The sequence below is a fragment of the Macaca nemestrina genome, chromosome 13 (genome assembly GCF_043159975.1).
Source record: "Macaca nemestrina isolate mMacNem1 chromosome 13, mMacNem.hap1, whole genome shotgun sequence".
NCBI classification, from domain to species: domain Eukaryota; kingdom Metazoa; phylum Chordata; class Mammalia; order Primates; family Cercopithecidae; genus Macaca; species Macaca nemestrina.
The window spans coordinates 36500008-36524740 of record NC_092137.1 but is presented as its reverse complement, the minus strand read 5'-3'; the positions used below and the strand labels follow the sequence as shown (position 1 = coordinate 36524740).

General features: G+C 38.1%; 1 protein-coding gene across 4 annotated transcripts in view; it reads right to left on the bottom strand.

The window, feature by feature from the left end:
* LOC105464838 (cysteine rich transmembrane BMP regulator 1) overlaps window positions 1-24733 on the bottom strand; it is a 196452-nt gene that overhangs the window by 52386 nt on the left and 119333 nt on the right. For all 4 annotated transcript variants that reach the window (XM_011712923.3, XM_011712925.3, XM_011712926.3 and 1 more), the window contains 2 exons: window positions 20562-20744; window positions 17956-18153 (listed from right to left, as the gene is read on the bottom strand). In XM_011712923.3, the coding sequence (XP_011711225.1) occupies window positions 17956-18153; window positions 20562-20744 (381 nt within the window). The remainder of the gene's footprint in view (window positions 1-17955; window positions 18154-20561; window positions 20745-24733) is intronic.

The following is a 24733-nucleotide window of genomic DNA, read 5'->3' as shown; positions in this document are numbered from 1 at the left end:
CATCTACTAAAAGGGGACAGAGATTCAACTCTTCACAGGTAGCAGGCAACGATGACTTACTAGAGAGATGCTTAGATCAGCATTCTCCCAGTAAAAATATGTATAAAGTGAGTATAGCACACTCTCTATTTTTATTACAAAGAACAGCATCTTACTAAAATTTTTATATAAACTTTTCACTGCTATAGTTTCTAATGTCCTTCAATAACCAAGGTATTCTTTCTGATAACTGTAAACATCAAAAAGTAACTAAAGTTTAGTTGTTTTAAGATGTCCTGAGTTAGACACAGTATTGCTGCTCCCCTTCATTCTCTTAAAATTTACTGTAAACATCTTTAGTTCTCAAACCTATTAGTCTTTCTTTTATCACCACTTTTATTAGCTACCCCAAATAATGATTCTATTCCAATCTTCAGTACCAAGACTGCCAATGTTTTGTCAAAATTACTCTAACCACAAAAATGAGAGACAGCAGAAGGCAAGTGTCAGGTTTAAGTAAACCCACCACAGGTTATCCCAGTGAGAAAGGACTTCTATGTTCTAGAGTGATTAGGCCAAAGTTGAGGGAAGAATTCTGAACTCTATGCACACTGCTCTCCCAGACAGCTTATGGGTAAACAAATGTCTTAAGTATATCTACGCATACCAAAATCTTCTATTCTTTACTTACATTTAAGATGTGACATTTATGAGAAACTCTTGCATTCAGAAAATATACTATGAAAAAGTATATATTGAAGAAGATTAAACTGACCCTGAAAAATGTGTAATCATAGGATAGCATGGAATTTGAGCAGCAGTGAATTTTAGGGATTTATTTAGAGAATCCATTGTCTAACTTTTACAAAGATGATCTTCTACCTCTAAATGATATTTGCTCTCAATAGTGATGTATGTGCTGTTTTTTTTTTTTTTTTTTTTAAATATATTATGATTAACCATGAGATTGAGGTTGTGATCTGTGGCTACAAAGTGAAAGGAACAAATGGACTGGGTTGTTTGAGGATCAGAACCACAATGCTGACTTGGGCAGCCCCGTATCAGTCATAGAAGCCAATCCATCCAAATGGCTTCAACAGTTACGTACACAGTCACAGATGTACATGTAACACACATTTCTCCAGGAGAGGAAATACGTTCAATTGTTTTCCTAAAATATTCAGCACAACAGGTTTTGTTCACTTGAACAAATAAAATTGCAAGAAAGGGTCATTCAGTATGTGCTGGTGTTATAATGTATGTGTTAAATATTTCAGGTAAAACAAGTCCTACGGGATACCTTCCAAGCCTCAATGCTGTAGCATGCAAGAAGCAAAAAATCATTTTGTGCCTCTAAAATTAATATTTTCCCATTCACTTATGACCTATATTAGATGAAAGAAATGGAGAAGCATAGCCATTTCAAATTTTCACACCCTCAATATTTAACATTAAACACAGAAAAACGCAACAAAATCTTTTATTCATGAAAACTTTCAATTTACTTTAGAACCATTCAATTTCCCCTCGATAGATTAGGCTGAACACAACAATAGTCATTGTGATATGTTAAATATAGCTAGAAGTCTAGGTTTTCTTAAAAAGACATTTTAACACTTGGCATCTCATTTTATTACATTTAACAAATACATCTCATTTTCCTACTCATATACAAACTGGAACAAATTTTAAAGGTTTTTTCCGGGTGGTAACACATGTTTCTTGGGTCCTTACTGCTAATATCCTATGTCATTGGAGTAACCGCTGAGTTGTAATAAACACATTTGCAGGCAACTAGTTGTCTCCTGGCATTTCAATTGAAGTCATACATTACAGTCTACTGCCTTTCATCATTCTCCCAACATTTTAGTGCTTGGTTTCCTATCATATGAAGCCATATCCAGAGTAGTTAGATTTCTGTGAGAACAACATTACAACAAAAATATGACCTGTAAGTATATAGATTATCTACCTATTTATAAATTATCTAGAAAAAAATCTCATATTATTGTTAAACATATTTGAGAGTTTGCTTTCAGTCCAATATATTATTATATAATATCAGAACTGGTCCTACTACTAATATCAGGGTGATTTTTTGAGAAACAAGTGACACGAGACAACTGAGATTCAGTTTCTTATGCTAAAGAGTTAACTCCAAAGTGAGACATATTTGACACCGTGCTGAATTAAAGCATTTCAAATCAATATTATATTTATGGTTCTTAAAGAATAATGACCAAGAGCTGGTCAGATTCTTAACATAGCTTTTATCCAAGAGAGTTTCTGGTGGGAGAAGAGGTGATTTTAAAGGATCTAGAATCATGGTATCTCAGTATGACTGTTTCTCATAAAAAAAATAAAAAAAAAAAAAGAAGCTGGAGGGAGTGTCAGCAAAGTATGTGAAACATACATTCTGCTTGTCTAAAAGTTAGAGCATCGTGAAATTTGTTCATCAGGAATTGTTATTATCCCAGAATTGTTATTCTCTAGTCTATGCAACAGTGCTTTGAATATGGAAAATACCTGTCGGGTTTTGGTCTGCAGACCAGAAGATTCTCATTTAAATCCTACATATCTGTGCTCCTATATTACATGGGGTATGGCACTGAAATTGTGTGTCAGAGAGTACATGCCTTTCTAGAAGGATGATGGCGATCCCCTATCTTTGATGTGTTTGGTAAACAAAGTTCAATTGAACAGAGGTCCTGCTAAGATTTCTGGAGGCACTGATGCATCCCTGTATGTGATACTTGTTGCTTGGAGCAAAGAAAACTGTCCTCCTTTAAACTGCCTGGGTAGGTATGTGTTAGTAGGCCTCTTTCAGAGGAGATAAATGGTCTTAGATTTAGGAGAATGATGAAATGCTTGCATAAAGGTGGGGTTTTGGAGAGGGGAAATTCAGTGAAGTACTGTTTATAGAATCACCCTGAAATTCTATCTCATCTTGTATTGAATCAGCTGAGGAATTAAAGAAATACCTTAATGTCCTCCAAAGGAAGAAGGCTTGAAACAGCAGGAATTCACTGTCTTTGGCTACTACTATTTCTAAAGGGAACCCTCGAACAGCTTCCTTGTGGAGAAGAATTCTAGAAATAGTTTGAGCCTAGAAGCAATAAAGAACAAAAATGGGTGTTTGTTATGTCTACATCCGGTTTGCTTGTTTCCTACTCAGCATCTGAGTGGGAAACATTACTCTCCTCAACCTGTTGTTTTCTTGAACAATTTTGAGAGACCCTCCAGGCACCTTACACTGTCCAGAAGAGCTATTTTTAAAAGAACCCTTGGGATTGTCAGGAGTGCAGATGCTCAGCCACCAATTCTTATCCCAAGTCTTAAGAGAACAAAATTTTGACAAAGTATCTTATAACATGCAATAACATAAACAAACACACGCTGATTCTTCATTTTACATTTATTAAAAATTTAGGGTTACTTCTTTCATATCCTAAAAAGCCTAACAGATGTCTTGTCAGTAAAAGTATTTCCAGGAAAATGTTAGTATTTTTTTTTTTTTTACAAATTAGAGAGCTTCAGACACTAAGTTATTGAAAAACACCATCGGTATTTTATATTGATGTTCACATATTTCCTGGGAGCAATTTTATCTACTCAATGGTGAAATTAAGCTACTGGGATCACAATTAATTTGATTAAAAGTATAAAGTTAAAATGAAAATCATGAATCTAACTTCAAGGCCACGGTACTAGACCATAAATATATATTCGGTTATTCAGGTGTTATAAATGTGTTAAGCAAATCTAAGCTCTCTACTTTCTTGCCTTTTGTGATTTTATTTTATGAGAAATTCTTCAAACAGTGGCCAAGGAAGTAATAAGCTGAAATTCAAATTCAGCCCTTTAAGATGCTAGTATAAAGTTTTTAGATCAGTCTCATCCTCACATTATATAGTTCAACAACTCTGGGAGAACAGTATAAATGAACATATTTTGACCTTCTGTTATTTTTAAATGTATAATTAGGCATATTCACTTCTGAAACAATATAATAATTAGTTTTTACATTTCAGGTACATGTAGCTTAAATGACAATGTTAACAGATGCTTTTAACTTGCTGTCTAATCTGTATTACTCCACTGAACTTCTGGTTTTGAATTAATCCATACAAGGTTCTTAGATAGATTACCATGAGCTAGTTCTCTCTCATAAATAATATTAATTATCTCCATTGAGAAATGTATGAAGCACTCTTTCTGATTAGCAGCCCTGGGAAAGCTGACAACCAATTAGCAGCTCTTGACTATGGGTGACTCTGTAAACGTACAACTGTTGAAGGGATACACAGCCATCCCTGTTGGGTTTGTGTGCAGCACTGTCTTGTCAGGAGGGTAATTAACTCTGTTTCTAGATTCTGATTGTCTGTAGGACTGCTGCCTCACTGTGTTGCCCCCTGGTGAACTGCAGGCCTGGCTGTGGAGAGCAGCTGTCTGCCAGCACCCGCCGTTCCTATGCATTCATACGCACACACACCCACACACTAAGAAAAGTCTTTCTGGAAAAACCTCTTTGTATGCACATTTCCAGAAAAAATGCTTTGTTTTCATTTTTATTTATTTTTCTTCTTCTTCTTTTGAGATGAGATCTCACTATGTTGCCCAGTCTGGTCTCGAACTCCTGACCTCAAGCAATCTTCCTACCTCAGCCTCCCAAAGTGCTGGGATTACAGAAAAAGTACTTTTTAAAGACAGATACATTCTTACATTTCTTCATAAGTGAAAAAAAAATTCAAGTAGAAGTAATAAGATAAATGAAGCTAACAATTCCTATCTGTCTCTCGTTTCTCTTATTACTTCTTCTTTTGGGCTTTACTAATGCTTTGCATATTTTACATAGCTCTTCTCTGTAAATTCCCAAGCCTGCTTATTTGATTATGAACAATTACGCTTTCTTTTCAGACTTACTTCACGCACTCTTTCTTAAGGTAGTTTTATTTTTTTATTTTGGGCAGGGATTGGGGTGTTGGAGGGGGCTGAACTTGGTTAAGCAATGTGACTATCCAATGAGTAGGAAAATTCCCAAATGTCATTGACTTTACATGGCAGTTCAATGGCTAAATATATCAGGTCTCCTAGCCGGGGCCATAAAACTGGAGATAAGGCTGGCCAAGGCAGCATCAAAGCTTGTCTGTTTTGCTGTATTTTCGTATGTCACACTGCTAACACAGATGCTTTTCAAATGTGAGCCATAACTGGTCAGAACACCTTTCAAATAAATCACCAAACTGTCAACATAATTGCATCTTGGGAAGAAAAGTACAGTGAAGATGAAATTTTCCCAAATGAAGCTAGAGGAAAAACTCTACTAAAGCAGACAGTAAGAAAAAAAAAATTGAAGATATAAAAATTCCCTAATCTGGAAGTGGGAATTTCCGTGGCGTTTGAATGTGTACTTAAGAAAGCCTCATTAAGTCATGGAAAAAAGTCTCTTACGGTTGGAGTTTTCAAATTCTTTTAGCCGCTACACATTTGGTTATCCTTTTTCCCTTTGTACATTTCTCATAACAACACCTACATCCTTGTAACTTCTGAAGTACTTATCTCAGAGCAGTTTATTTTATTTTAAAATGAATAGTGTGCAAATGTTCCCAAGATTTGTATTATTTTGTGATCGGAAAGGGAAGCAACCATATATTTATTTTAGACCTATTTATTAATTTTGTATGCTTTTCCCAAGGAATCTTGGCTGTTAAACATATTAATATTTTTCTTCCTTTACCAAAACCATATTTAATAGGAAAAGATAGTATTATTGAGATTATTAAAAGAACACAAAAGACAAATTAAATTTTTTTTTTTTTTTATATAGAGTAGGGTAGCTTTTTCTAGGAATCCAGCTTGAGACCGCTCACAAAATTATCACTGGATTCCAAGAATCTAGATCTTTTATACTTGTCTTACATTTTATGTTTATTCTCTCTATTGCTAATGTTCACAGGAATTATATTTTCGTAGACTTTAACTGGAAATAATGTGTTATATTAATAGGTATGGGGGTTTGTGTGTGTGCACATTTAGGTAGCTATTTTCAACTTGTACAGGGTGGGTCAGGCAGTCAGAATTTTGATAACTGGAACCTAGCCTTCTGGGAAATGGTTGAAAACCAGGGAGGAAGGGTCTGCACGTTAGGGACAATACTTCATTCACTGTTTATCACCTCAGCACCTAGCAGTTTGGTCTATAGAACTGCTCAATGAATGAATAAAAAGGCAAAAAGAAAGACATCTAAGCACCTAAAGTCAGTGTACATTATTTGGCAAAGAAGAGCTCCCATTCAAAATTGTCCTAAGAGGCTGTAATCTCTAATTTTCTAACTTTTAGAAGATTAGACAGTAAGTTCCTTAGGGTCCACATCACTATGGCAGTCTTTTGCACATAGGAGGTACACAATAAATGAGCTCCACTGAAGCAGAAAGCCAGATCTGAACGCTGTTGTAAACCTGACATACTTAATAATAGTGAAAATACAGTGCAAATCCCCAAATCTGTCCAAAATGAGATTACTCAGTGATGACACTCAGTTTCCTGAGACAGGTTAAAATATGATCTGTATCTTTGGCTTAAGAAGGCACAAAAGTACACAAAGTATTATAGAAGGCCTCACATCAAAATTCTTCATGTAAGATCTGACATCCCAATTTTTAATTACCTGGAGAATTCACTTCTGGAACTACCCTACTCCTTGATGATGCCAAATAAAAAGGGTTATTAAAATAATCCTGAAAACAGTGAGGCAGTCATTCAGCTCAGGAGCTCATCTTCTACTGCGTGAAGTTATGGGCACTTGCTGACTGCCTGGCAAACTGATAACCGAGTTAATTAGACACTGACGAGAATCAGAGAAAGAAAAGGAAGAGTGCAGAGCAGAATGCACACGTGCTGGTGATGGTATCTTGGTGCCTGGTAGACTGATGGAGGCTGAGCAGCTCATTTACTCAGTGGGGGCTTAAGTGCCAATGGTTAGGGCCTGGGGCCTAGAATTTGGACGGATATGAACAAGAATGGGCAGAGGTCAAGCTTGACAGGATGGGAGAGTGGGTCAGGGCTCTTGGGTTGAGTAATGTCCCTAGGTGGGAGGATGCAGGAATGAACAAGTGGAAGCAGAAAACAGATCCAGCTCTCCCAGAAGTCAAAGAGCAAGGTCAAAATTCCAGTCAGAGGCTCATGAAAAGAACCCGGGATCAAAGGCTGGGCCACAGAGTTCAGAATAACAGTAACTGGGTCTCAGCAATGGGGATGGGGCCAGGAGAGACTGGCTTTTGAATCTAAGCCACAATGATCAAGTACTTTGATATTCACCATCTGATTTTCCTCATCCCCCGTCTTCTCACGATGGGGGTCTACTGGGAAGCAATGCCAAGGTCATGGATTTGGAGTCAGAAAACATAGCTTGAGTCTCTGCTCTCTCATTAGGCTAACATGTTATGACGGACCTCTCCGGGCTTCTAGAATTTGGGAATACTCATTATTTCTACCTTACAATATTCCTATAATGATCAAACAAGATTGTCAAGAAAAGACTATACTGTAAGGGTGACAGCAACATTACTTGTTGTTGTAATTATTGATGTCATGCTGATCTTGTCTGCTCAGAGCTATAACTGGTCTCGGGTAATGGCTAATGAATTATTAGCCCTTTCACAGACCTCAAATGCTCAGCTGATAAATGGTATGACAATTGGTTTGGCATTCTGAACCCTGCCTATTGTAACTTAAGTATCATTTTCTATCTCCACTGATAACATGAAAAGCATGTGAGATGGTGGGTGGGTCTGTGCTGTCTTTTCATATGGTCTGGTAAGCTTTGGAGCATGTTAGTGACCAGCCAGTTGCGCCTTTCACATTTGCTGAGTAGCAGTCTGATATCATTGTTCTACATTTTGACTATGTCTATGATGTCTCCAAGAGAACAGAAATCTCTTAGTAATCAGCTAATCCAATGTGGGTTGAAACAATGCCTCTGTGTGCCTGGCCCCCGTTCTTCCTCTCTCATGATGGGGGCCTTGCTAGATCTTTAGGGACAAGGGCAAACTCATCACAGTATCATTTATACTAGTTTTTATCTTTGCCAGTGTTTCTGCCACTCTCAAGTTGAAAGATACAGAAGACCTATTTCTAAAAACTGTCTTTAATGAGCAAATCTCAGCGTTAGGAAGTCAGGGATCTCAAACATATGTCAACAATAAGAGAAAGTTCAACCAGTACTTTCATAACAAGAAATGTAGGGGCTTCTCAAGCAATGAGTCATGTTCATAGTATCTCTGTCACAGGACTGTGAAGCACCCCCTGTGGAATTCGTCTGACATAAAATCTCCATGGAATCTTTAAAAAACTTGATTCCCAGAAAGGATGAGAGATTTATGGCTTTGAAAAGATCTGAGCTTGCCCACCCTCTCAATATGCAAGGCCTGAGGTCATCCCAAGTGGATAGCTTATTATCTCCAAACATATTATAGCTTCCCTAACAAATAGAGACTCCCTGAATTGTTTTAAAAGTGAGCTGTTCAATTAAGGTGAAAAACAACATGATCTCCTGTCTTCCTACTGATAGGCAAACTAAGGGGATTCGACTACCATGCAAGGCACAAAGGCACAGGCAAAGGATAGGCACTGAATATACATATAGAAGCATATAAATATACGTCATTAGATTACATAATAGATTCAAGGCAAGTCTCAAATTATATCATGAATACTTTTTTAAAGTAAGGAAATGGGGATCCAGGTAAATTTTAGCTAGAAAAGAGTAAGCTGCGGGCAGGGATGAGGTAAGCACACAGAATCCATGCTTTGAATTCTGGTGCTGGGTGAGTGGTGGCTTGCAAATCAATTCTCGATTTGCCCCAGCAGCCAATGTGAAAGTTACATGATTTGCGGGGTCCACAAGGATCAAGTACTTGGCCTTAGGATCTTGAGGATTCTTAGTTGTGTTTCACTACGCTGCTGCAAAGTAAGAGCTGGAGCCCTGGATTGCACCTTTCTGTTGGCAGCCAGCATTAAATTCTGTCATCTCAAATGGTCCATATACCTGAATTGGGCTGTGTTTCAAACAAACCAGATAAATCCAGCTAATCTCTCAGATGTGAAAGTTAAACTCCACTAAGGTGTAAACAGTTCTGTAGATATAAATGGTAAGTAAAAATTTGGTCAAACTACTAATCAACTTGAACTCAAAATACTGTAAAACAAAATGCATGCTTTCTGGCAAATTTCAGAAACATGCTAAACGTCCTGTATTGCTCATCTCAGGTCAAATTTAGATTAAACTGATGGTATGACCCCTGGACCAAGATCTGGCACTGCTGAGTCCCCTGGCAGGTGGCTGATAGGTGGGTATGATGCTGCTCCTGCCACTTCATCAGCCACCTGCGATGGGGAGACACACACAAATGCAAGAGGCGTTCTTTAACATTTCCCTTCTTTCAATCTGTCCTACGATTTTAAAGTGGTATTGCAACAGATGTTTTATATGCTTGTGTATCTGTACACTGTATCTTCAATAATCAGATAGATATAGCACAGAAAAGTTCTAATAGGGGCTTTAACAGTGGCTCACTGGATTTTTCACTATCTTCAGTGCTAACCCTCATATATTAAGCAATGTGAAATCATTTTGTTTTTATAAGATATACTTAAGACTATACCAGGAAACAGTCTGGTATAATTAGAAGTGGTATTAGATAACTAAAATACTAAAAATAAATTGCATTAGAATCACTATCTATTTTGAGCTGTTTCTATAGGCAAATTATTTTAGTCTAATTTATTTGAAAAAAAATGTTGGAATAGAACACCTGCAATTTCAGAAAAACATTGTAATACAGTATATGACCATTTTAATATATGCCTCTAGTCCCTAGAAGTCATAAAAATACTATGTAGTAGGTGAACTGATTTTTTTTTAATAAACACACCAGGAGTTATACTTACAAGTAAGTGTTATTGATAAAAGTACTCACTTTTAAAGGCTATATTCTTACGCCAAAATGCTGTTCATGTTAAAATTCTATTTGAAACCTCTTCATAGTTGTTCTCAGAGCAAATTACTATGTCAGCGAAGACAAACTGCCTTTATTTTACTGTCACTTTTTGCTTCCTCTAAAGAGTTTTACTCAGCTACATCGGCCACCTTTTTTTTTTTTAAACCAGACTTCAACATAAATGACTTTGGCTATTTCCTAGACTTTAACAAACCTTCAAAGTCAAGGGTTTACAAATCTGAGGATATTCAAAAGGATGTTCTATGATCTCTAAAGTCAGTTTCTAAAGAGAGGCACCAAAAATATTCTGAACGACTGTACTCCTGGAGTAAGTATACATTTTTCCCATATAACTTCTGAAAGGAAAAACACTTCATTTTAATACGTACATTTTAGTATGTTTAAAAATAATTTTATTATCTGGTGGGACCTTGTATTGGTGGGAATAAACAAACATGCTTCATAGGAAAGTGTAATCAGGTGCTTTAAATACAGGGGTGTTGAGTCCAATCAATTCCTTGGAACTGAGGCAAACAGTAGGAGGAGATGAGGATTTTAAAATAAGATGGTCTAATACAGCCATGTTAGTTAAAACGGTATCTTTTAAACGTTGGGCAGTATGATTACTAATTAAAATGTTAAATTCTACTGGGTAGACAAAAGCTAAAAGGAAACCAATTCTGCTATTTATCAATGGCTGCAGCATAAACAAGATGGAATCTTTTCTTTTTAAAGTCTGCAAGCCTTTTCTGAAGGGCATGTCTCTTAATAACCTTCATTAACTTCTGTTTGGTTGCCTAAGAGTTGTCTCATCCAAAAAAAGTTTAGCACAGTCTCAAAAGAGATTGTGTTTATTTAAGCTTGTTGGAAAAACATTCCTATCATTTCAAGAATGACTAAATATTTTTCATTCACATAGTTAGCATTCCAGACTATGTTTTCCTGCCTCTGTTGATTAGATGAAAATTAGCAGGCCCAAGTCTGATCTATTAGATGCAATTATTGTCTTAGTAGGAAAATTATGAGACTCCCAGCAATAACACCCTTTTAGGAATGGGAAGTAGACGGCAGAGGAAATAAAGGGCAACCCACCCCCTTGCATGCCACTTCAATAGGGAAATACTTACCAGCTGAACTCTGTAGACTCAGGGGCTGAGGAATTTCCAATCATGTGTCTCAGAATTAGCTCTCAACAATTCTGAACATTTAAGGCATTGATCAGTTTGGTCATCTAGCAAATTAAGAGTATAGACCAACCTTCATTTTTATTTATAAAACTTGGTTCAGTATGGCAGCCTTACTCAAAATCAAGTACAGAGTACAAGGCATTACCGACACAAGCAAAGACATGCTGGACTTGGAGAACCAGCAGCAGAACTTCTCGGTCTAAGAATAACCATTTCTTCTCTATTTACTTCTACAACATTTATTTCTATACTTGTTTAACTATTAATGTAAGTGGTGGATCTAACACGTAAAGAAAGTCACTTACATAATGTACATATTTCTATATAGCTGTGAAAAATCACAAAATCTTGAAAGTGATATATTAAGGCCGGATATGAATGTCTTTTACATTCATTTTACCTATATTCTAGTTTTATTTTAAATATCTAAAGATATTTTAAATGATCAAATAAAAATCAAAATATGACAATATTCATCACTGAAAATTTCTGATGTTTATGTTAAAGACCTAGGTTAACAAATGGTCATTTGCTACGCATTGGTAACCCAACATATGACCTTATTTGGACAAGCAAAAAATAGACTGTGTTATATTTTAATTTCCATTTATGGAACTAGTCTCCAGGACATTTAGAGTTAAAGGATAAAACACATGCCTAACAGTCTTTAGGCTATTACGAATATTTTATTATTCTTGGCTTACTAATAATAGCATCGTATATGGCACTGAAGCAATACCACCCATAAACTGAGTTTTGATCCCTGTTATGTACCAGAATATTAATAACATGTGACCCTATGGCATCTTTGACTTCACTGCCTCTCGGGGTCAGCCAAACTATGTTTGACTCCGTGCCACAAAAGCAGTAGCTTAATCATTTGAGATACTGTTCAGTGAGGAAGCATTATGGGCAGGGCTGGAAACATTTTTTCTAGTTTCAAAGAATTCCCACCCAGATATGTGCCTGGTACAGACTTTTCTGGCAGCCCAGTGGAAATCTCATTAGAAGGGCAGCTTGATTCAAGGTATGTCATCAGCCTTCAGGGAGAGAATACAGTGCTTCTATAAATTTGGGATTGATGAAGACGACAGTACATTTGATAGCTCACAGAACTCCAGCCTTTTAGATGAGTATAACTTATACTATTGGGTTAGCTGAGACTGAAGTGGCTTACTAAATCCACACAGGTCAAGACATGTCTGACATTTAGTCTTCAACACTATCCCAAGTAGGACCAGGATTCCCTAAGTCAGAGATCCAAGAAAGCCAGGTGGCAGGAAGAAAGAGAGTTGATTTTTTGGTTCAACCACATTCCATCCTGAACCCAGAGTTAGAAAGAATCCATGCACAGTGAATCTCTTATTTCTCCTCTACTTCAAGAGTTAAGTCCAGGTTATTGGGCAGAATTATTAGGCCTGAAACTCAGTTGGATATCTGATAATATGTCTGCAAATAGCAATTTTAACTTTTTATTAAGAAGAAAACTTAAAAAATACTGAATACTATGGACTCTGATATACCTCTCGTCCAGCTTTAACAATCTACAAATAACTCTTTGACTTCCTGTCAGAGATAGAACATGGATTTTGCTTTGTTTTCAGACAGACAGAAATAGTAGAGGGGAAACTACCCATTTGCCCAGCCTCAAGCATGGAATTTATTTACTGGCAACCTAAGTATAATTCTGAATGCTACCTTTTAAAATATTACCTAAGTTGTTCCTAGTTCTTGAAAAGTGATACTCTGGTGTTGGCTTCAAAATCCCTAAGGTCATCAAAATCATCAGCTCCTCCCTGCAGGAGACGGTGCACATAAGGAGGCCTGAAGAACACTCAGGTCACAGTGGCCACCTGGGTCGGGTCCAGCCGCAGCCCAAGATGAGACGGCAGATCAGGTCTGACATCAGACTTCAAAGTCCCCATGAAGCTCTAATCTCTTGCATCAGGTGTCACAGCTAAGCTGGCCACACACCTGTCCACATCTCTTGAATTTTCTTACTGAGTAATCACGGGGATGTTATAGATGTCACATAGCCAAAACTTCCCTCCCCAATACCTTATTTTACCTTCAGTTGCAAAACAGATTTCTAATGGAAATGGCAACCTGTCCTCAGGATCCCTCTGATATTAAGAGTCACCTTCGGCAGCATTTATACTTGGTATCATTGGAAAAAAAATTAGCAAATTATTCTCAATACCTAATGATGTAGTAAAAAAAATCCTTGTCCGTGTAAGTAACTGAAATGCAGTGGCACCTACACCATGCAATCTTAAAAACAGTACATTAACGTGGCAGCGAGCATTAGCCTTAGAGTGTCTGGGTAGCCCCACTTAAACTCTGTGATTCTGGACTTCAGAGGCTGAACTGGGAGAGAACAAACCACAGAGTACACATCAGTCTTGGAAGGCCCATGAGGCTGCCACAGGGATGGAGCCCAGAGCTGAGCCCACCAGAAGGGTGAACTGTCAGTGCAGGAAATTGGTCCAACTGGCCTGTAGACATGTGGGCCCACCTCATGTCACACACTTCCACAACACTCTTACTTGGTCCACCTCATGTCACACACTTCCACAACACTCTTACTTATGTTCTCAAAAATGTGTTTTCAGTGATAAACTCCCTGACATTATTCTTCCTTCCGCTGGTAGACCAGGGGTCCCAATGGCCATCAGCTTTTGACGATCTGGTTAAGGTAACCCTGTATCAGGGTCTCCTCCCTCACTCAACTAAAAAGAAGATCTGCAAGAAGGGTCTGGTTGGGACTTGCTGCTCCAGTCTTTCTTTCCTCCTCACTGCCCTCACTTATTATTTACTCATTAAAAATTTCTGAGCATCTACTTACGTATCAGATGTTGTTTTAGGATTCAAAAGAATATGCCAAATTCTTTCTTTCCATGGGCATGGAGCCTCTTTCAGGGTGTAATGCACTGCAGCAGAGGCAGTGTCCATTCAGGGTGCAGGGTCTGGTCCTGGGGACACACTGTGCTGTCAGTTATGAGCTTTATGACCCTGGGCAAACTACATGGCCTCTGAACTTTGTGTTCTCTGATGGTAAACTGGGATGACAGCACCCATACCAAAGGGATGCTGTGAGGATCTCAAATTAGTTGCTCCTCTTAAAGCAGTTAAACCTGACACATAACAATAGTATGAAATGTTAGCTACTGTCATTAAGGGTTACAAATAACAGTGGTCCAATGGTGCCAGACACAGATGAAGACCCAATTCTGCTGTCCCATCTCTTTTTTGTTTTCAGTTTTTAAGGACATTAAGGCCATGTTGTGTATGTATACCCTTCAACTGAAAACTTTATATGCTATTCCACATGTTTCCACCCTAGCTCTTTACAGGGGTCAGAAAATAAAAATAATGAGATCGATAAACAAGAGATGTAGAGAAAAGTCAACAAGGCAAAATGTGAGAATACAATCAGTTACAGACTGGAAAGGCTTATCTGTATACCTGAATTGGGTGTTGACAATAACTTGCTAAGAATTCATCATGAGAGTACTTAAGTGCCAATTTAAAAAGCACTTAGGTACTTGTGAATCAAGTCAGCTGTCAAGTAACAGCCTAGTCTTTAAGGACCCCAGGTTCACGTCCCTAGTCCTCCGGGAGTAACCAAAAAGCATATTATCTTGTCATTTGGAAGGTATGTGTCTCCAATAACAACAGCCACAATAAGGTTCTTCCTCCTTGGAGGTCCTAACACGCCTTATTTAGTGATGCTGTTAGTTTACTTAGAATCTAAAACCACAATCCTTGTGTGGGGTCCCTTCATCTAATTTCGTACTCTGACTATGTACCTAGAAACTGTAGCTAATAGGGTAAGGGCCAACACTGGTTATGCAACTGTGCACAGAGGAATGTACTGTGTGTATAAACTAGGTAAATACCAGTGTTTCTGGTTTTCCTCTAACTATTTCTGGGTGATTGCTTATTTTTTGCACATTAACACCTTGCACTTTTTCTAATTTCATACAATCCTTTTGCTACTCTGAAATCATTTGAAATTATATTTAAGTATGATATTGAATGACTGCTGAGAAAAAATGTCTTCAAATAATCCCAGAGACTTTCTTGGACCATAAACTAAGCAGTAAGATCCATTCACCTTGTGTTATTTTGTAAGTTTATCCTATACTAAAAAAATCTGTTCCTATTATTAATACATCTTAAAATGAAAGCGTTATTGGAGAGTAAATACATTCATATGAAACTCACTACTCAACTAAGTTAAAAACAAAAACAAGAAAAGCAAGATAAATTATTTCTGAGAACCAGAAAATGGAATCTTCTGAAAGGTTTGATGAGAGATGAGAGCCAGAGCATGAAAGAGACAGAGAGGAAAAAAGACCAGCAGAACTTTACAGCTGAAATGACAAGGACACTGAGCTCTGTTGAGGTGGAGGGGGCTGCCCAGACCTGAGGCTCTGGAAGTGTATTCAGGGATGCATCTCAAAGGCATCTTTCCCCTGAGGTCTTCAAACTTCGAGGAGACAGTAGGTGGATGACCACATTCAAAATACCTGGAGTAGTTTTCAAACTGCAAATGATTTCCTCCCGTGGCCCCGCTGACTGCCATCACTCCTCAACAGAACCAAAAGCCAGCGGTGAGTAGAGATGGGTGAGGACACCAGAAGCAGGGCATGAGTTAGGCTGGGATGCTGAGTGGGGCAAGGGGAGCAAGCACAAATGGAGCCGAACCTGAAAGACTTCAGTTGATCCTCACTCAGCCACACAATGGCAACTACACCCTTGGGGGAAATGATCTAAATTACTCCAAACCTGAATGTCTTCATCTCCAAAATGGATAATAAAGGCTTCAGCAGTGTTGCTGTGAAGGTTAAATGAGATTGGGTACAAATGTGATGCACTTACCCCACCATACCTCAACAGGGACATTCCCTTTCTCCTGGTTTAATTTAAAACTCAGCCTAAATAGGTTCCCCAAAGTTAAAGGTTCTCTCTTACTTATCTTTGTGTCCAATGTCGTATCTGAATTCCAGGAGGTTCTTAATTTTTTGAAATTAATGGCTCACCAAAACTGTAACTTTTTTCAAACAGTAGATGATTAGATTACAACTCTATGCAGATGTTGCAGATACCAAATTCTAAGTGACTATACTAAGATTCACTCCTTACCCAAACATCAATGTGTGCTAAGAAAATGGTAATAAATGAGTTATATATGTATTTACCTGTTCACCAACCGCCTTCCTTCTCCACTCTTTGTGATGGATATGCTGATGAATGCAAAAGATGGGTGCGAAAGGATCAGCCTTCCTCTCATTTACTTCCAGAGGAAAGGCTCTTTTATTCTTTAACAAGTTTTTAAAGTTTTATTTTGAATTTATGACACAAGACCCATGAGGTTAAAGGGCTAATGTTTACTGGATTATGAATTTATGCTTTTCATTTTCCCTACGGTGTGTCCCAAATATTTGTAATTAAATATTTCAAGTTGACAACAGATTGTCCCTAATTCTTAGGGACAGATATTCTTATCTTCATCTGATTCAGTAAGGCACCCTTTCCTGTAAAGCCGACTCTACGACCATTATATGTATTTCTACATGCTCTTTTTTTCCAGCACTGAAATGCTGCCTTTAGGGAACGGGAGGAGTAAATATACATGAAGGGGTGGATGACTTCCACAAAACTGGTCATCTGGAAGCTATAAAGTTTTGGAGTGTGGCAGCTGCACTCTGAGTATAGTAATGATGAAGGAATCGGTGATGTCAATAGAACGAGTCCTCAAGGTTAAACTTTTATATGATTTTTAAGGTCTTTAATAAGTCTAGCCCCTCAGAGGCTGATGAAGCTAGTCAGGCAAACTCTGGAGTCTGAGTTTATTAACATTTCGGTGGAAGCACAAGACTTCTTTGTACTTAAAAGACTTAGTCTACTTAACTGACTTTCTGGAAAGATAAGTCCATTTTTCAGTATCTGTTTTTAGAAATTCTAGAAAGATCCATCTTCAACATGAATTAATTTTTGACCCACATTAGTTCATTTTACTATGCAAACATGCTTCTTAATGCTGGATACCCTCTATTAGAAATGTCTGTATAAATATTCAAACCCTTGTCTGCACTAACAGACATGGACACAAGATTAAAAACTGACATGAGTTAAGTATGCAGAGAATCTACCCAGGATGGAGGAAATGAGCTGGAATAGGAGTCAGGACAGAAAAACTAGTCCAGGATGCCTCAGGCTTCCCTCCACTGAACAAGAAGAGAGGTATCAAATGCAGGTAACCACAAAATAAATAACAGCACTACAGGAATTGCAAAGCCACAGCCATTGGGATGTGAGAAGTAGAATAGATACTCGGTGACGGCACTAGGCAGTGCAAATTGCCTTTGATGGTTCCAGTCTTTTCTTCTAGTTGCCAGGACCCTTGGGCTTATGCAAGCGTCACAAGTCAAACCTGCTACGCTTGACTCATCGGTCTCATTTTCAATTTCATTTTGTTAGATTGACCTTTGGATGTTAATTAGGCTCAAAGTGAACTTAATTAAAATGTATACATTCTTATACTGTAAGGTATTCAGATGCGCATATTTGCAATGGCAAAATAATGACCACACTATTCTCATTTTACATGTGCAACATTTCCCTCAAATGATTAGTTTGAGCTGTTTGATCAATTTGTCGGCAACTGGTAACAGCGTGAAGCAGACATTATGCCCGAGGAAATAAACAAACAAGAACATACATTGGTAGAAGCTTCTCCAACACAAGACATTCGCAAGGGACTCATTAGCATCTACAAGATTTACCTTCGCACACGGGGCAACACTCCCCAGGCACTTTCACAGGGTTTGTGCAGGTCTGTCCGCAGACGGTCGCAACGCAGTGGCGTTCACCATTGACGCACTGGCAGAATGTGCAGTCGTCTTCCCGCCACCGGTCTCCGTGGGCGAGGATCAGGCCATTGGCATAGCAGCCAGCGGGATTATTAAAAGGATACACTGGATCTAAATGAGAACATGAGTTCAGAGTTAGACCGAGCATATTCTAAATCTTATCTCTGCCTGCACCCAGAGACATTTTTTTCCTGGGTTCTAGTCATCAGCAGTTCTATTCCCACTGTGATCAACAGAAGCTCAGGGTTGCATGAGGAGTCTCTGGGGGTGCATGCAAAAACAGCTGTCACACTGAATTTATGTCTACTCATCCTGACACAGCAGTGCCAGAGAAGAGGATCTGTAGTCTAAAAACCAACGTGCAGGTATTATCACTCTGTAAAGCTGGAAAGCTTTGTGGCAAGAACTGTGGGTTGGTAATTAGAAAACATGAATCCATATTAGGCTCTGACAATGTCTTCACAGTTGTAGACATAAATGTTTATCAAACCTCAGTTTCCCTACCTGTAAAGTGGAAGGAACAATGCCCTGTCTAAATCAGAGTGATACTGTTACTTCTAGAACTCTATCTCATGTGCCTGCAGGACCATGTGGGCAACAGTGCTCTTGCTGTGGCCTTGTTCATGACAAGGCTGGTCTAGACATACCATGGGTCACTGCCTTGGAGGAGGGCTGTGAACTTAGGCCATTTTTTCTCCCATAAGCTGTGAAGCTAAGCTGCAGCCCCAGGTGGGAGACAGAAGTAGCCAAAGCTACTGTAAAAAAAAAAAAGAAAATGTTTCTGAGGTTATTGACAAGGATATAAATACTGCATATGAAACCCTCACTTATCCCTCTATTGAGAGCAACTAGATAAATTACTCAATTTTCTTTCTCAGAAATACATAAAAAATTGGGTTCAACAAACAAGTACTGCTGTGCTGGGAGAGGAATCCAGACAGTTTAGAGTTTGGTCATCTTTATTCTAAGGACATATTAGGGCATTATAATAAAGTTAGAAGGTCAACATTTAAAATAATGCCATCACAGCGTTAGGAAGGCAGTCTGCCAGAGAGGGACGCGGCCAATGGACCTGAGCAAGACAAGATTTTTTAAATTCCTGTGTAAAAAGTATTAGAATACATATTTTTCTACATTGAGGCTGGATTTGAATTCCAGGAAGTGAGACATAACCGGATCCATGCCCAGACAACTACGATGACTACACAGAGGTTCGTATCTACATTTTTACAGCATCAACTGCTGCTCAGTTGCAGAACTATTACAGACTGGGGGAAGGTAGGGAACAAATCAATTAGGAAGGTTAAAAATTTGAAGTAATTCTTTTTAATTGTCAACATCACCTAAAAAATAAACTACTTTTCTCCTATGGTGGCTAAAATAACCTCTAATAGGGAAAAGGACTCACTGTTACGAACCATGTTAGGAATGCAATTGTTATACTTTAAACATTTTCAGATCAGTATTATGTGGCAAATACAGCTCAAACATCAAAAGGAGACAATGTTATGAAAATGAGGAAGTATGGAAAGTGGCATGACACTGTGCCTCCCACTTTGTGTGCAGGGATCAGGCATAAGATTAACACATGAGACTTCAGACTGAAGATCTGGGGCCCAGTTAGGACACAAAGGCTCACATGACCCTCCTTTCTGGGGAAACAGTGTTGTGTTGTCAGAAGAACACTACAGACAGAGTCAGGCATGGGGTTATTGTTACTGGCTGCACTGTAAACCCAGGCAAGTGACTTTTCTCTTCTGAACTTGAACATCCTAATCTGTAAAATGTGTGGGTTGCCGCAAGTGATGCTCAGAGCAACTGTTTTGAAATGCTTATTATTTATGAACATCAGTGATGGGAAGATGCAGCCTGATGAAAGAACATGAACATATTACTTCCTGGAGAGAAGACGGGAATCCAGAGAAAGCAGATTCCTGAGAGTCACACCTGACACCTGGCTGGGCCTCGAGCTGGTGTCACCGCTACCTGATACCATGACCCCATGTGAACCACCACATATTTTCAGAGAAGCAGTAGCAGGTCCCTGATCTCCCTGGAGAGGCCTGGGTATTGTGACAGGGGCAGGGTTAGTTCCTCTCTGGGCCGGCAGACTGAGACTGTCAGGGTGAGGTCCGCGTTATCCTAACTGAGCAATCTGAGGTGAGCAGGTGGTGAGCTCTAATGCCAGGATAAAGATAAAGCTTTGCCCCAGGACTTGCTGAGGACTTGCTAGAACTGCAGGGGAGGAATGGAAAACAACTCCGGGACATCTCACGCTGCCTATGGAAAGATGTGACCCATCATCTACACCCAGGCATAGCTTCCCTCAGGGAAGTGTTTCTACACACTCTACCTGGCTTTAACATGCTAGAAGACAGACCACGGTGTCCTAAAAGAGTTCTAAACAAGGAACTTCAACATTCCTTTACTTTTGGATGAGACTAAATTAGGACAATTTCGATTTCAGAACTCTATACCATGCATACGCCTGTTAATCTGCAATTAGCACCTTTTCTTACCTTCACACACTGGGCAGCACTCTCCTTCAGGCACGTAGTACCTCTCACAGTTTATCTCACCACACTGGGCAGTGAAGCAGATGGCAACGCCCCCTTGGCATCGACAGAACCGACAGTTGTCCATTCGAAACATGTCTCCATCATAATATTCCACGTTGTTAAATATGCAGGCTGGCTTTGTATCTGAAAAGAGTTAAAACAAACAAAGCATATTTGTAGTCATCTTTTAGTTGTATCCCTTGATGTTTTTCAAACAGCCTCTAGAAAATTTCTAATAGCAGGAGGTTATAATTTGATGGAAATTTACTAAACTCAATATAAGTTTATGTAACAGAAAACAATAAAATGAAGCAAAACAAAGTAAACAAAACACATTGTTATCCAGTTTACACCAAGGAACAGAAATTCCCCCTAGTAAAATCTACACTGACTTCCTTCCAACCCAGACAAAGGTAAACTTTATGACCATGACACTCACATATTTGGTATGTGCTTTAAAAGTGATTCTATTTGTTTGGTTAAATCATTGTCTACCTCAAATGAATGATCCTGTCTCCATATTAGGTTTTGTTCTGCCTCAAAAATTTTATTACCATCTTTTTTGAAGTGGTGATGTTCGGTTCCTCCAGTGCTCTCTCTTATGTTCTTTTTCTCTATATATGGTATAAACACATATAATTTTAATAGTGTTTGGCCTTTAACAACATACTCTCTACATGTATCACCTCACTTAATCCCCATAATGAAGGCCTGACATAGGTATTATTATCCTGAATTAAAAAGTGAGGAAATTCTAGATAGTTTACTCAAAGTCATACAGCAAAAACAGTAGCTCTTCAACTGAAACCTTGTGCTCTTTCCACTGTGCTTCAGGGTTATGTTCTGCTAAGGACTCATAGTCCCATATTTAGAAGTCTCATCATGATATCAATGATTTTTAAACTTTTCTCTGCCTTGAAACATTCTCCCTACATTCATTCTTTAATTTTAGTTGATTTAAAATAACTCCCACCAAGACATCACAAGAAAACACAACTACGGGTCAGTATATTATAAATGTAGACACAAACATCTTAAAAAAAATTACTAGCAGACCATATCCAGCAACATATAAACAAAATTACACACCACGACCAAGTGAGACTTATTCCAAGAATGCAAGGTTGGTTTAACATCCAAAAATATTAATGTTAATATGACATGTCACAGAATAAGGAACAAAAGCAACATGATCATTCGACAGACACAGTTTTTAGCATCTGACAGAATCTAATATTCTCTCATGATAAAAATGCTCAACCAACTAAGAACAGAATGGAACTTCCTCAACTTGATAAATGGCATCTATAAAAATCCTACAGCTCACCTCATACTTAATGGTGAAAGTCCAAGTACTTTCCCCCTAAGATCAGGAACAAGACAATGAAGTGTGCTCTCACCACTTCAATTTGACATAGTGGTGAAAATTCTAGCCAGAGCAAATAGGAAAAATAAATAAATAAAAAGCATCCAGATGGGAAAGGAAGAAGTAAAACTATCTCTAATTGTAGATGACATGACATGATCTTGTATATAAACAGTTCTAAGGGATCCATTAAAAAACGATCAGAAAGTATGAACAAGTTCAACAAGGTTGCAGGGTACAATTGCAACTCCCCAAATTGTGTTTCTACACACTAGTAATGACAATCAGAAAATGAGGAAAACAATTCCAATCACAATAGCATCAAAAAGCATACAATACTTAGGAATAAATTTAATAATGTAAGTGCAAACTTGTATTTTGACATTTTCAAAAAATTAAAAAGGCCTACATAAATGGGACATCCCGTGTTCATGGATTGAAAGACAACATTGTTTAAATGGAAATATTCCCCAAATTGACGTACATGTTCAATGCAATCTCTATCAAACTCCTAGCTGGCTCTTCTGTAGAAATTGATAAGTTGATCCTAAAATTCATATGAAAATGCAAGGCACTCAGAAATGCCAAAACAATCTTAAAAGGGAGAACAAAGTTAGAGAACTCATACTTCCTGATTTCAAAACATAATACAATGCTATAGTATTCAAGACTATGTGGTACTGCCACAGGAATAGATATATAGTTCAATGGAATTGAGAGTTCAGAAATAAACTATCACATTTACAGATATTTTGACAAGACGGTCAAGACTCAAAGGGGTTGAAAGTCTTTTTTTTTTGAGATGGAGTTTCACTCTGTCACCCAGGCTGGAGTAGAGTGGCATGATCTAAGCTCACTGCAACCTTTACCTCCTGGGTTCAAGTGATTCTCCTGCCTCAGCCTCCTGAGTATCTGGGACTATAGGTGCATGCCACCATGCCCAGCTAATGTTTGTATTTTTAGTAGAGATGGGGTTTCACCATGTTGGCCAGGCTGGTCTTGAACTCCTGACCTCAAGTAATCCAACCACCTTGGCCTCCCAAAGTGCTGGTATTACAGGTGTGAGCCACCGTGCCAGGCCTGAGGTTGAAAGTCTTTTGGGGCAACTGGATCATCTACATGGAAAAGAATAAAGAAGAAACCCCTATGTCTCACACCATATACAAAAATTAACTCAAAATGAATCATAGAGTTATGATCTAAATACAACAGCTACAACTATAGTGCTCTTAGAAGGAAGCCTAAGAGTTAATCTTTGTGTCCTTTGATAAGGGAGTGGTTTCTAAGATGTGACATTGAAAGCATAAGCAACAAAAGAACAAAACAGATAAACTGGATTTCATCAACTTTGGCACTTAGAAGGACACCATCAAAAAGGTAAAAAGACAACCCTACAAACTGGGAGACAGTATTTGCAATCATGTATCTGATTTTAAAAAATTGGTACCAAGAACTCCCATAATTAAATGATAAAAATAATGTAATCAAAATGGGCAAACCTTTGAACAGACACTTTTCCAAATAAGACAGAAATGGCCAATAAACACATGAAAAGATGCTCGAATCATTAGTCAATAGGGAAATTCAAATCTAAGCTGCAATGAACACCATTTCACACCCGCTATGATGGATATAATTAAAAAATAGTAACGAGTACTGATGAGGATGTGGAGAAACTGGAATTCTCATAGATTTCTAGTGAGGATGTAAAAGCATAGCTGCTTTGGAAAACAGTCTGGGAGTTCCTTAATTTGAGTTACCATATCATCAAGCAACTCTACTATTAGGTATATACCCAAGAGAAATGAAAATATATACCCCACATAAAAGCACTATAAACAAATGTTACTAGCAGCCCAAGAGCCAAGAAAAGAAAGAACCTAAATATCCATTAACTGATACATAAACAAAAAGCAGTGTAACTATACAATAAAATATTACGCGGCCATAAAAAGAAATGAAGTTCTGATATGCAATATAACATGAATAACACTTGAAAATACTATGCTAAGTGGAAGAAGCCAGTCACAAAAGACAACATATTAATACTATATAACTCTACTTATATGAAACACCCATCATAGGCACGTCTATAGAGATAGAAAGTAGATTAGTTGTTGCCTCGATCTGAGAGCTTTGGGAGAAAATGGGCAGTAACCGCAATCAGTTCAGGAGTTTTCTCGTGGCTTGATGAAAATGTTCTGAAATTGATTGTGTTGATGATTGCACAACTCTGAGCATACACTGAAAACAACAGAATTGCACAACTTAAGTTGGCAAATTACATGGTGTCTCCTAAAGCTATTTTTTAAAAAAGTACTCCTAAGCTGAAGAAAGTTCTCCTGAGGTGACGAGCCCTGATCAATCTGCTGGTGAAAGCTGGATGATGTCTTTCATGGGGTCTTGTATCCATCCCCAAATCATTTAATATGTCACCTTGCATGTCTAAAATACTTTCACTGCATTTTGAGGATATGCATTTGCACTGCACTTGAGGATAATTACTTTCTATTTATTTTGTAACAACCCCTCTAAGAAGACAGAACAAGTATTATTAATACCAGTTTTTTCGATAATGAAGATGAAACTTAAAGAGATGAGGTGATTTGCTTAAAGTCACATGAATGAGACAAACAGTGATTTTATGTGTGCACATGTAGCACATGTGAATATTTAAACTCCTTCCGTAGTGCTACATGGATATAACATTTTTTCAGAAAATTAATGTTAAAAAAGAATCATCTTATTGTATCTCAGAATTCTTCTA